This window comes from Tamandua tetradactyla, chromosome X (assembly GCF_023851605.1).
Source record: "Tamandua tetradactyla isolate mTamTet1 chromosome X, mTamTet1.pri, whole genome shotgun sequence".
Lineage (NCBI taxonomy): Eukaryota > Metazoa > Chordata > Mammalia > Pilosa > Myrmecophagidae > Tamandua > Tamandua tetradactyla.
Window position 1 is genome coordinate 120,476,699 of NC_135353.1, and position 12,711 is coordinate 120,489,409.

Sequence of the window (12,711 nt, forward strand, 5' to 3'; positions counted from 1 at the left end):
GTATTATCTTTGCTTTTGCTGAGGTTCTAGAGGTTTCAATAGTTTTGCTTCAAATTTTATTTGAATTTTTCAACATGTAGTTTCTATAACACACAGTAGCTGAAATTTAGACCCCATATCCACATATGACATAGGCCTAGGTTTTTCTTTCTCCTGGTGGCTCTAGAGAGAACATATGTTTCTTTACTGCTTCCTTTCTACCCCCCCCCCCCCTTTTAAGGGACAGAGAAGCTACTAAAGACTTTATCTAGAGGTTTCAGTTCTAGCTTCTTTGCCTCTGGTGGACCTGAGCAAGGTTTGTCTGTACCTACATGGGCATTAGACTCCCAGCTCCAGGCCCCATACCCCCTGGGGCCTGATATCTGGAACCAACACCACAATGAGTCATTGCAGTGCCAGTTTATACCTACTACTACGCTAACTTTAATTTTTGTTTTTGGTTAATCCAAAGATTTTAATTTTTGTTTTTTTGAGTTCAACTATAAATTTACATTTTTGTTAAAGTTTATCTAGAGATAATGTGTGTTTATAGCCGGGAGCAGGAAGTGAGGGGTGGGATTCAAATTATCTTAGTGTGCTGTATTGCCAGAAGAAACCATGTCTTATACACATGATTTTGTCCTTCATTTACAATTAAGCATTTTCCCTTATCACTTCCATCCTCATAAATACTCACTTCTTTAGGTTCCAAGGAAATTAAGTCCCCTTCAGGACCATCCAGATTAAAGACACATATGAGGCCAGGTCTCTGTAGCATGTGGATTACTTTCCAGATACACCACCCATATAATTTTTATTATTAGGCCCCTGGGGCCTAAAACCCCTTAGCACAGTGATTTTCAAACTTAAAATATTTTAGTAGCAGAGTCCTTTCTTAAAATATTACTTGGAAAAGTGTAAAACAAGAGCCATGCTGCTCTGGTTGAATTGGAATTTAGAGTTCTTGTTCCTCATCAGTGTCCCCTACCTCTTCTTCCCCAAGATGCTCCCAGTAGTATCTTCATGGACTCCTTGGGCTCCAACTACCACAGTATGAAAACAAATATAACAGTGGTTCTTAAAGTGTGATCCCAGCATCAGAAGTATCAGCATCACCTGGAATGTGTTAGAAATGCAAATCCTCAAGACTTGAGCCCAGGCCCACTAAATCAGAAACTCTGGGGGCAGAATCCAGCAATAGGAGTGTTAACTAGCCCCCCACACCTGAGGCATGCTGAAGTTTGAGAATTTACTGGAAGAGAGTATCCCATTCAGGGGCTACTGGAACAGGGCTGGAGGGTTGCCCAAGATTAGCAACATTTCTGGGTACTTAAATTAGCAAAGTTTATCTGGAAGACTGTTTTCCAACTACGATTTTCTTGTACATGGATGAGTTTATAGACACTGTGGAGGTCCAACTTTGCAACAGCCTTGGTCCCTTTGAATTGGTTCAGTAAGTCAGATATCACTGGGAAAGTGTAGGGATTCCTAGAACTAATGAAGTTCCTCCTAATTTTTTCTTGACATAAGGACTTCAAGTCTGAAGCTCATAAAATAATGTTGAGCAAATTAAGCCAGACACAAAAGAGTATATACTGAACAATTCCATTTATATATAGTATAAAAACAGGCATCACTGATCCACAGTGAAAGAAGTCAGGATAGGGATTACTCTTGGGGGTTACTGACTGGACTGGAAGGAAGCAAGAAAGGTGTCTGAATATCCTAGTAATCTCCTGTCTCTCGATCCAGGTGCTGTTTACAAAGATGTGTTCATTTTGTAGAAATTCATCAAGCTTTACCCTAATGACATGTGCACTTTTCTTGTATATTTGTTATATTTCAATACGTAAGTTTAAAAAAGGCATTGATGGGGTCACTTGCAGGGGAAGATAAGTTTGTAAGGATACCCTGCTGTCAGTGCAGGGGTACATAATTCAGAGGGCTTGGGCCTTCATTTCTGGGAGTGAAATATACGTTTGGATCAAACACAGGTTCCTGGCACCAGATCTACTGCATAATGACAATATGAGTTGTTTTGGGGCCACTCTGTTTCTTGATTGGAAAAGACCTCTTGGTTGATGGCATCCCTGATCAGGATTCCCTGTGGATGGGTAAGAAGTGAGGCAGTTACCTATGTGACCTGAAGGCCAGAGGAAGGTTCAGTATCTGGCTACTCCAGGAAGTGCTAGAGTTCTGAATTTTTAACCAGGTTAGTAAAACAAAACCATGGAGAGCATGAATGATGGGTGAAAGTGCACTACCCCATAGTCTGGTCTTCATTCTGAACACCCATCTTTTGTCTCTGCCTTTCTGGGCCCAGATCATAATCTACATATGGACTGAGTTTCCCAGGCCTCACCAGCTTGGAGATGTAAAAGGAGTGGCAGGTAAAGAATTAGCTTATATTTCACCAGCTCTTGCCCCCATGCAAAAGAACCCAGTTGTGTGTGAAAGACTCCACTTTGTTTTCAGTATCTCCCATGTTCTTCCTTACTTATCTGGGCACCCTCTTTGTGTGTTCTGCCCACGAAGCTGCTTCAGAAGCAGTACCCACTCCCACTGCTGCTGTGCCCACCGCTGGAATGTTGATGAAAGTGCCAAGGGTACTACCTCCTCATCCCTCTTAAGTCCCCAACCATGGAAGTGCCCACCCAGGTACCAGATATGTTCAAACATGCCTGAGTCTCAGTTTGAACTCAAGGTAACACATACCTGCTGAATATATGATGCCGTGGATCCCACAGGGTGTGATCTGAAAGCAGGCCTGGCTGCCGTTACATTCCATGGCTCAACTGGGGGGTTGGTGACTGGTAGGGGCATAGGACTGGGCTTGAATGGCTCCCCTGTTGCTGAGGGACAATGCTGTTTTCCAAAGCAGATGAGGTGCGTGGTTCAATCAGGAAGTGCCAGGCACAGCTGCTCCCTCTGGTGGTCTGTGCCTTCCACCAGTGGAAACAGGGATGTCAGGTTCAGCAGTCTGGCGCAATTCGTATCTCTCAGTGAGTTCCTCCTAGAACTATTCCTGAGTGCAGGGTATTTAAAAGACAGTTTCTGTATCAGACAAACCCAAAATAAGGAATGTTCTATTAGAAATGCTAATGTCATAAAAGATGAGGAAAGATTGTGGAAATGTTCCAGATTAAAGGAGGCTAAATGACATGACAACTAAATGCAATACCTTACCCTAGACCAGATCCTATAATGTCTAAAGGACATTATTGGGACAACAGACAAAACTGGAATATGAATGGTAGATTATTATTATCAATGTAAAATTTATGGATGTTAACTATACTGTGGTGATATAAAAGAATATACCTATTCTTAGGAAATGCATATTCAAGTATTTAGGCATGAAAGGTCATGATATATGTAATTTACCCTCACATGATTCAAAAATACACACACATTTATAAGACTGCACATGTGCAAATGGTCAAGCAAATGGGGTAAAGTGTTCACAATAGGTGAATCAGAGTAAAGGGTATACTGATGTTCTTTGTAGTATTTTTATTTTTGTAACTTCTCTATAAGTTTGAAATAATTTCCGAGTAAAAATGTTTAAAATATTTTTGAAGTTTCTGTTCAAGCAGTCAGAATCTGGTAGTACATGCCTAACAGAATTCTTTCCTTGGCACAGATGAGCACTGAGGACATGGGCTGTGTCCTCCCAGGCAGAGGTATAAGATACACCCCCAAAGGCAGTCAGATAGCCTGCATGAAGTTACCAAGTGGTACTGGAGACCACCCATTCCTTGACTGCCCCCATCCTGTAAAATATCAAAAATAACTTTTTTTAATGTTTTTTCCTGAAGATTATGGCTCCTGCATGTTGATGAAAATCTCATTATGAAAGAAAGGTGCTTACGTTCACTCATCCATCCATTCATTCAGTAAATGTTTTAAATACCTATTTACTATGTGCCAGGTACTGTGCCAGGGGCTGAGGATGCAGTAGGGTACAAGAAGATATATAACTCCTGTCCTCAAGGAACTTTATAGTTGGCTAGTTGGGGGTACAGCCCCAAAACAAGAAAACACATAAATAAATGTCTCCAAATGAAATGGCCATAAGATAGACTTGGGAAGCCCAGCTTTTTACCAGAATCACTGGATCCAAGCCCCATGGATATGATATATGTTCAATTTTCCCTTAGGATTTTCTAGGTAATGGCTAATTTTGCACCCGATGCTGGGGAGAAAAGGAATCACAGCTTACCGTATCCTGAGTTCAACCCATCTGTTTGGGCTGAGCTCTCTATAGACTGCTCTGCTCTCAGAATCAGGGGGAAGTCTAACAAGCCAATATCCCTCTACCGATATCCCTGAGTTGATGGACCAGTTTGCTTTGGAAAACAGTCTTTCTACTGATCTTATCCCTGTGGGTAAATGTAACAGCTAAACCATAGTGCTTTTAGAAGGGTTCCAAAAACCCTCATGTGGTAACCTAGCAGCCTACCAGCCGAGAAAGTCCCATCACTGGGGTGCTGAGTCACAAAAAATGACTGTCTTCCAAATGGACAAAATAATGACCTTTTGGGGGGCACATGGGATTCTTCCCACCCCACTCCCAAACCAGGGTGTGGCACTGACTATGATGCCTGTTACATAAGGGCCAATACTGAAGTTCATTAACTTGGGGCTCCACGGACATGGTGTTGGGGAGGGAGAGGTGTGAGTGTGTGTGTGTGTGTGTGTGTGTGAGAGAGAGAGAGAGAGAGAGAGAGAACATCTGCATGTGACACAATGTGTGTCCTTTCCGTCCATGGGTCTCAGATGGGTCTGCCCCTCACCCCTGATGTATTCTGGCTCTGGTCCAAAGAAGTTTCAGATGCCGATCCAACAAAGTTTACTGAGCCCCTATAAAGTTACAAGCCTTTTACTTTGACACATTTTATATCATTTAATCTTTACAATAACCCTTTACGGTAGGAATTATCTGCATTTTACAGATGAGAAAACAATTGCAAAGAGGTTCATTGATTTGCTCAAGTATATCATACAGCATTTTTTTTTTTTAACACACACACACTATACTGTTAGCTGAGGCCTGTCTGTGTAGGTTGCTTTATCACTTAGTATTTCTTGTCTTCTCTACTTTTGGAGCAATTGCTCCCCTTGTACAAGCCCCCTCCTTTCTTCTCTTTTCACCAGCCCATGTGGGCTTTTCTTTCTTAATACTGCATTTAATAGCACAAAAAATCACAAATACAAAGAAACTGGCAAAGGTGTTTGTCAATGAAATATCCCTGCCTCCTCCACTTTTCTGCCTTGATACCCACATACTCAATGGGCTACATTTTTGTAAACTTTTCTTTTTATCCCCCAAACTTATAACTGTTACATGATTGGTCAGTTGAAGCTGGAACACCCACGAAGAAAGATGTTTTATGGTTACAAGGGCACACACCCCCCCACCCCCCCCCCACCCACCCCACACCTTCCCACACAACCTTTTGGAGGAATATAGGATATGTACCAGTGTCAGAATATTCCTGCTCCTGCCTTCCCCTCTCAGACATTCCTGCCATTTAATTTTCCTTTACGTGATTGCTTAGACTAGAGCCTATTTTCCCTCCCCCTCTATTTCTCTTCCAACAAAGACCTTTTGGACACTGGGTACTGTTCAATTCTTACTCTGTCAGGCCAATTGGCCATGGTCAAGTAGGTCCTTTAAATCTTGATGCCAGTTGTAGTATAGGTGTTGTCATCTTCCATTACAGGTAGGTCTGTGTGTCACTTCAGTAGGCTTGTGTATTCATTTCCTTCACTTTTTCTGACTCATGTTCCAGGACCTGTTTGTGATAGAACAGTAAATACCCTTCACTGTCCAGGACATCCTTAATACTGGCCTTGGTGATGACGGCATCATCACATTTGAACCACTGGTCCTTGTGGTGCCGGATGAAGCTGGTATAGTGGCCACTCTCCAATGTTCCTTGGTGATTAACCACAGCAAACAAGGAATACTTATTCTCGTTGTTGCCACTATTGGTTGGCAACTGCAATTGTCCATTCATTCTGCTTTCTTTACTTGAGGCCATAAATGGTGTCATATCTAGCTCCAAAGGAAAGGAAATGTAAGTAGTGATCTTGCGCCTCTGTTTGGCTGAGTGTTCAAATCGTTTGAAATGAAAACAGGCAACAACAGGTAATTTATTCATGGTTAGCTGTTTGGTAGATTCCTGGTAGCTTTGGCAACTACCACACTTGATTTTGGCACTGCTTCCTAAGTGCTCTGGCCTTGTAAACCTCCGCAAGCAGTCCGTGAGCGTGGTGATACCTGGTATGTGGCTTTCCCCATTCACACTGCTTTCCCTCCCTGGGCTCATGGGCCAGAAGGAGGTGCAAGAGCCAGGCAAGTCCAAACTGATGTCCCAGCAAGGGTCTATGGTGGTAGAGACACCATGGCAGGCTTGACAGGTGACATCAGACTGCAGGCCACCGGTGAAGATTTGGTCTATGATGCAGTTACAGTGGTTGGGATTGTTGGCCGCCTTCCCGACATCGTCACCTTTGCAGTGCCTGTGCAGGACATCTAACGCCGCAATGAGGAACTCATGGGCGTCCTGTTGCCTGTACCCCGCTAAATGACGTGCATGTATCCACACCAGGTGCAGTAACTTATAGGGAACATGAGGAGACGGGTTTCCAGAATACAACTCTCGAAAAAGCGAAGACATCTCGCAGACCAGGCACAACTCAGGACTTGGCATTTCACATCTGTGCCTGTCAGAGAGGAAGAAATCTCTCAGTATTGGAGTATGAGTAAGGGCCTGGACAATGCAGTTCATAAAGCACGTGTTCCCAAGATTGATTAGTCCTCTCAAACCGATGGTAAAGCTTGAGGTGATCCTTCTTCTCCTTGGGTTGTGTCCCAGCAGTTCTAACTCTGGTTTGGTTGTTTCCCAGGTTGGATATTTCTCACCAAGGCCTGGAACCGAACACTGCTGGTGAGAAACCTCTGTTGAGGTGGAGGCTTGTAATTTCAAAGCTTCTCCTTGCTCTTCTTTGGCAATTTGCTCAATGTCTTTGTCATATACATAATCCTTACACATAAAGCAGTATATACCTCCATAATAAAGGTCTACGGCTAAGTTGTGTTGTTTTGTCTCGGCGTGCTCATGAATGTGCTTCTCCGTAAAGCAGCCAAAGAAGACACAGGAAAGGCAAGAGTGGAGTCTGTTCAGATGGGTGCCACACACATGGCAGATGCACGACTTTGCTTTGCTTTTCCTGGTCTCTGGGGTTCCACACCACACGAAGCACTGGTAGATCACCCGCAGTTCCTGCCTCCAGTTCTCTCCCACCTTAAAGCTGTTCACGTGGGAACAGCCTGGTGGACCCAAAGTAATATCCACATCCAGGCATCCGCCCCCAGGGCCGCGCCGGGGCCGTGGCGGGGGCCGTGGCCTAGGCTGTGGCGGGGTGCGGAGCCGGGTCTGGGGCCGGGGTCGGGGTCGGCGGCGGGGAGCACGGCTGCGACGCGGAGAGGGATCTGGGGGCCGCGGTGGGTCGCAGGGAAGGGTGGGGGGAGGAACCTCGTCGGTGCTGCCGCCACCGCCGCTCCGCGCTGGGTTCTCATCCTCCGGCTCCGGCTTCTGCTCCCCCTTCGGCTCCTGCTCCGCCTCCCGTACCGGCTCGGGTTCTGGCTCCAGCTTGAGCTCAACCCGTTGGCCCGGACCCTCCGCTGTCTCCACCTTCCCGGCGGCGTCCACCTTCGCGGCCGCCTCCACCTTCCCGGCGGCGTCCACCTTCCCGGCGGCGTCCACCTTCCCCGCCGCTTCCACCTTCCCCTCCACCTTCGCCTCCGCCTCCACCTTCCTCTCCGCCTGCTCGGCCGTCTCTGCCGTCTCCGCCTCCTCGATCTCCTCCGCCTCCACTGGCGGCGGCTCCTCCCCCTGCTCACAGGGCTCAGGCGGCCACTGGGCGTGGCGGCGCGGGGGCCACGCAGACCTGGGGTGTCCCCCGCCCGGCCTGAGGGAGCGCGGTAGCAGTGGCAGCTGGACCAAAAGGGACTTTCACTGAAGGAGGCGGCGGCGGAAGCAGGCGACGCCCCCGGGAATCCTCCCGCCGTAGCCCCCTAGCGGAGGCCGCTTCGGCAGCCGGGGCCCGTTTCCTTTAATTCAGTATTTCCCAAACTTGCTTGTTCACGAGAATCACGTGGGGAGCGCGTTAAAATTACAGATTCCTAGACTCCACCCGCAGACCGACTGAAAGCCGAAGCTCTCAAGGAGGTACTCCGGGACTTGTATCTTTAACTAGGGCCTGAGAGGCTTCTTATGAGCAGGCAAGTTTGGGAAACACAGCTCTAATTCATTGAGGCTGGCGGGAAGGGGGGCGGGAACCGCGCAGTCTCTAAGGCGCTTCCAGTTCTCAGCTCCAATCGCCGCTCTGACCCCCTTCATCGTCTCCTCCCCTCTTCTCGTCCTTCCCTCTGCCCAAGCAGGCTTCCCCTAGCCCTGCGGGGCTGGAGACAAGAGCTTTGGCAAATTCCTGAAGCGTTTCTGAGACTGAAATGTCACCTCAGGGTCTGGGTCCTGGGAAGTACAGTGAGAAGCTGTGATAGGCCATCATTTCGGCCTCTGAGCCAGCCCAGTCCCAGTCTCCCCTCCCACCCCAGGTTTTCTGCCCTTCTCCATTAGGATGAAGCTCCAGCTCCTTTCTGGGGCAGGCCGGGACCCCAAATCCGGAGTGGCAGAGTTCTCAAACCTGCTAGGCCTGAGAAGCATGTCCCTTTACCCATCTCATCAGTGTTCTGCAGAGCCTGTGCCTGCCCCTTGCCTCCTCCTTAGGCTCCTAAGGCCGCGAGTGGGTTGAGGGTTTGGCGGGCAGCCTTCTGGCCCGGCAGACGCTGGCCCTGGGGGCAAAAGGCAGCTCTTTTCTCTAAGGCCAGAGGGATGGAACAAAAGGGCCATCCCTGCAGCTGCACCACCCTCGCCCCCCCCCCCACGTCCATGGCCGAGAGAGACCTAAACTACATGGCACAGCCCCCAAACCCTTAAGCCTTGGCCGAATCCCGGGTGGGACAGCAGGTGGGAATGGAAGGGGAGCAGCTTCCCTATGGAGTTGCCAGTGGGGGATCAGGGTCAGGCATGAGTCTGAAGGGCTTCCGGGCAGTCCTCTGGTGAGAAGCTCCTGGCACTGGGGAGCAGCACAACAGGGGCCATGAGGAGTGAGCCCAGAGCAAGTGGCTGGGGCATGTTGAGAACAGCTGCAGGTGCTGGTCCCACAGAGTGCAGCCCAGGCTAGATAACCAGTGATTGAGGATCAGGGAGAGGGTGTTCTAGAAGATGGATAGTGTGAGTCCTGGCGATGGCTGGCCTTGGCCTAGTACACACTGCTCAGCTTATGGGTCTGTGCCTCCTGATGATAACATAGCTAGCGCAGGACACCATCCTCCACCTGTGGAGATGGGGGCCCAGGCAGCCTGGGCTGGCAGCAGGAGTTGGGTGTCAGGATTTGGCAGGGCAGAGCCCATCAGGCAGCCTCTGTGTGGTTCTCCAAGAGTGCCGGGAGGATTCCCACCCCTCAGGTGAGGAAGACAGATGGCGGGGTGTCGTATCTGCCACCCACAGGGCACTGATGGCAGGAGGGGGCAGAACCACACCAGCTCACGTCCTCAGAGCTGCCCTGGTGCCTGCTCTTCCTCAGTCAATTCTTGCTTCAATTCCTTGAAGCACCCCCGGCATCTTTCCAGTAAGTCCCTGCCCTTTGTGGCCTGCAACCAGAGGGATCCTCCTGTCCCTGCTCCTGTTGTTGCTAAAAGTAACTGAGGTGGTAGAGATTGTGGAGTGAAGGGGGGCAGGGGCCACTCTCCTCCCATCTCCAGAATACTATGCATCCAAGAGACCAGAAGATCTCTGTGTGCCTGGGACTGCCTACCATTGATGACTAATGATGATAACCTGGCTGCCTCGCTCATCAATTTCCTGCAGAAGCCTAGGATTTGATCCACCTGGACTCTGCCCAGGCCAGCATGCTCTGGAAGTGGAGGGCTCTGGCACCATTCACTCAACAAATGTTTATTCAGCACAGACCTAGAGCCAGTTGCTGTGCTGGGAGCTCCGGACAGAACACAGAACCAGAGTTACTCCACACCCTTGCCCCAGGGTCAGAATCAGCGCAGCATTCCCCAAAAGACAGACTAAGGAAGTGTCTAGGTCACCGTCAGGGAAAGAGCACCAAAATAAAAGTCAAGAAAAAAATACTGGAAATAGTTTTATATTTGATAAAAAAAAATTAGTCCTCATGGGAACAATCAGAACTTTGTTGTACTTCCTTACATTCATTTCCTGATTGCATGTTGCTTTTGCTTTGAATCACATGTTGCAGGACGTCACCATAATCTTTAGTTGCTTAGCGCTTGTGTGGGTCTGGATTCTGATCTGGGCAGAATTTAACCATCTCTGTCTCACAAAGGCCTGACAGAATGCTAGCAGAAGGGGCTGACCTAAGGAGAGACCACCTCCTCCTCATTGCAGCTCGTGCACCTGGGTGTCAAATACAGCTCTGACCACAAGGTGGCAAAAGAGCAGGTGACAGTTCCTCATGTGTATGTGGTGTGGGGTTTTTCGTTTTTGGGGTTTTTTTGTATGTGTAAATAAAACTATTGATTCATAGCAAAATGCTCAATTAAAAATATTTGGCAAAACCTCGTGCCCCTTAACACATTTTGAGGTTGATGTCTAAAATTTTACATTATAAATAATGCAAATGATGTATATGCTGGGAAATGGTAACATTTCAATAATGAAACTGTTACGTCTCTATTTCACATGAATACAATGAAACCTAAATACTGGAGTGATTTCATAATCACCATCATCTGCTCATAACCAGATGTAAGTTGTACATTTTCCCTTTTCATCCTGATTTCTTATTTCCAGTCTGTTTCTCCAACAGAATTTTTTCCTAATAATATATATTTTACACTAGGAACCATATTATTGATTATAATGTGTATCTGCAGTAAAAATATGTCTATATTTTTTGCTACTTAAATGCTTTTTTATTGTACCTGTGATCATAAGGCTCTAAGTGTTTTTTAAAAAAATACTCTTGTTTATCATGATAATTGTATTAGATTATGATGGACCAAAACACTGTAAATATATTACAGATTTTTTCTTTGTTTTTTTATATATTACAGCTTTTTATAGAGACTTATTAAATATAAAAACAAAAATGTATTGGGGGATGTATCTCTTAATGAGATGGATGGGGTTTTTTTCTTAATTGGTGGATGTGTCCATGGATAAATATTGCATATTGTGAGAATGAGACAGGATTCAACATCAATCCTTTTCCTACTTTTTGTTTGGTTAGATATTAGCTCACAGAAATTCAATGTATATAAATAAGTAAATGAGAATAGACACTTTGTTTTAGCAATGTCACTCAAATATTTGAATTCCTTTGGTGATATATGGAAAAATTACACAGTGATTCATCATCAAAATAATTTTTCATGATTTATCAGCTGACAGCTCTATTGGGTTCTCCTTCAATTTTATTTGAAGCAAAAAATTGGAGACCATCTGAGTTGCAAAAGGATTTGCTCCCCATTCATTATTTAGAGCAAATTGTTTTTTCACCGTTAACTTTGATGCCCTGAGGTTTTACACCCTGGGGCAGTAAACCCAGGTGAGATTTAGGATAAGTAAAATATGCTTTTCTTTTATAAAGTGCAAAAAGGATCATTATGAAAGGGGAAATGGTAAAAGAGAACCAGTTTGACTCCTCTACTACAAGTGGGTTTTCTGGTAGATCAATTTTAGGAAAGAATATGCAAAAAATTTGAGAACGTAGAAAGTAATTCTCTTAACACTCTAAGTGCTTTTTTACCCCATGGAGAAAGTCTTTCTGCACTCCCGAGGTAATGCATACTCCACTTTGAAGGTTGCTGGTTTATATTTATTATTGTAAATGTGACATATACTATATTTGAGGTTACAAAAAGACACAGAAGATTGGCAGAATGTGAAAAGTTAAAGCCTCTCTCCCTCCTGCCAATCCCATGCAGTTCCATTCCCTTGAAATAACACTAACAGTTCCTCATGTATCCTTTGAGAATTTTTCTATGCAACTACAATCATGTTTTATAACAAAACCTTTTTATAAAATATAAATGAGACTGTACCATACATGTGGGTCCCCAACTTAGCACTATGTATTGGACACCAGGCAGTTCGCTCCAAGATGATGTCCATATCTAATGGAATTGCAATAAGAATTTTGATGAGTCTTGTTCTAGTTTGCTAGCTGCCGGAATGCAACACACCAGAGACAGATTGGTTTTTAATAAAAGGGGATTTATTTTGTTAGTTCTTCAGAGGAAAGGCAGCTAACTTTCCACTGAGGTTCTTTCTTATGTGGGAAGGCACAAGGCAGTCTCTGCTGGCCTTCTCTCCAGGCCTCTGGGTTCCAACAACTTTCCCCAGGGTGATTTCTTTCTGCATCTCCAAAGGCCTGGGCTGAGCTGCGAGTGCTGAGGTGAGGAGTGCTGAGCTGCTTGGGCTGTGCTACATTGAGCTCTCTCATTTAAGCACCAGCCAATTAAGTCAAACGTCCTTCATTGCAGCAGGCACGCCTCCTAGCTGACTGCAGATGTAATCAGCAACAGATGAGGTTCGCGTACCATTGGCTCATGTCCACACAACAGAACTAGGTGCCTTCATCTGGCCAAGTTGACATCTGAATCTAACTACCACAAGTCTTTTTGGAGGA

The 12,711-nt window shown here is 46.1% G+C and overlaps 1 protein-coding gene across 1 annotated transcript; it reads right to left on the reverse strand.

Moving 5' to 3' along the window:
- Positions 1-5,430: 5,430 nt before the first annotated feature.
- On the reverse strand, positions 5,431-7,818 carry USP27X (ubiquitin specific peptidase 27 X-linked). The gene has a single exon (XM_077146420.1). The coding sequence runs from the start codon at positions 7,038-7,040 to the stop codon at positions 5,724-5,726; it is 1,317 nt and encodes a 438-aa protein (XP_077002535.1). The 5' UTR covers positions 7,041-7,818; the 3' UTR covers positions 5,431-5,723.
- Between the last annotated feature and the right edge of the window lie 4,893 nt (positions 7,819-12,711).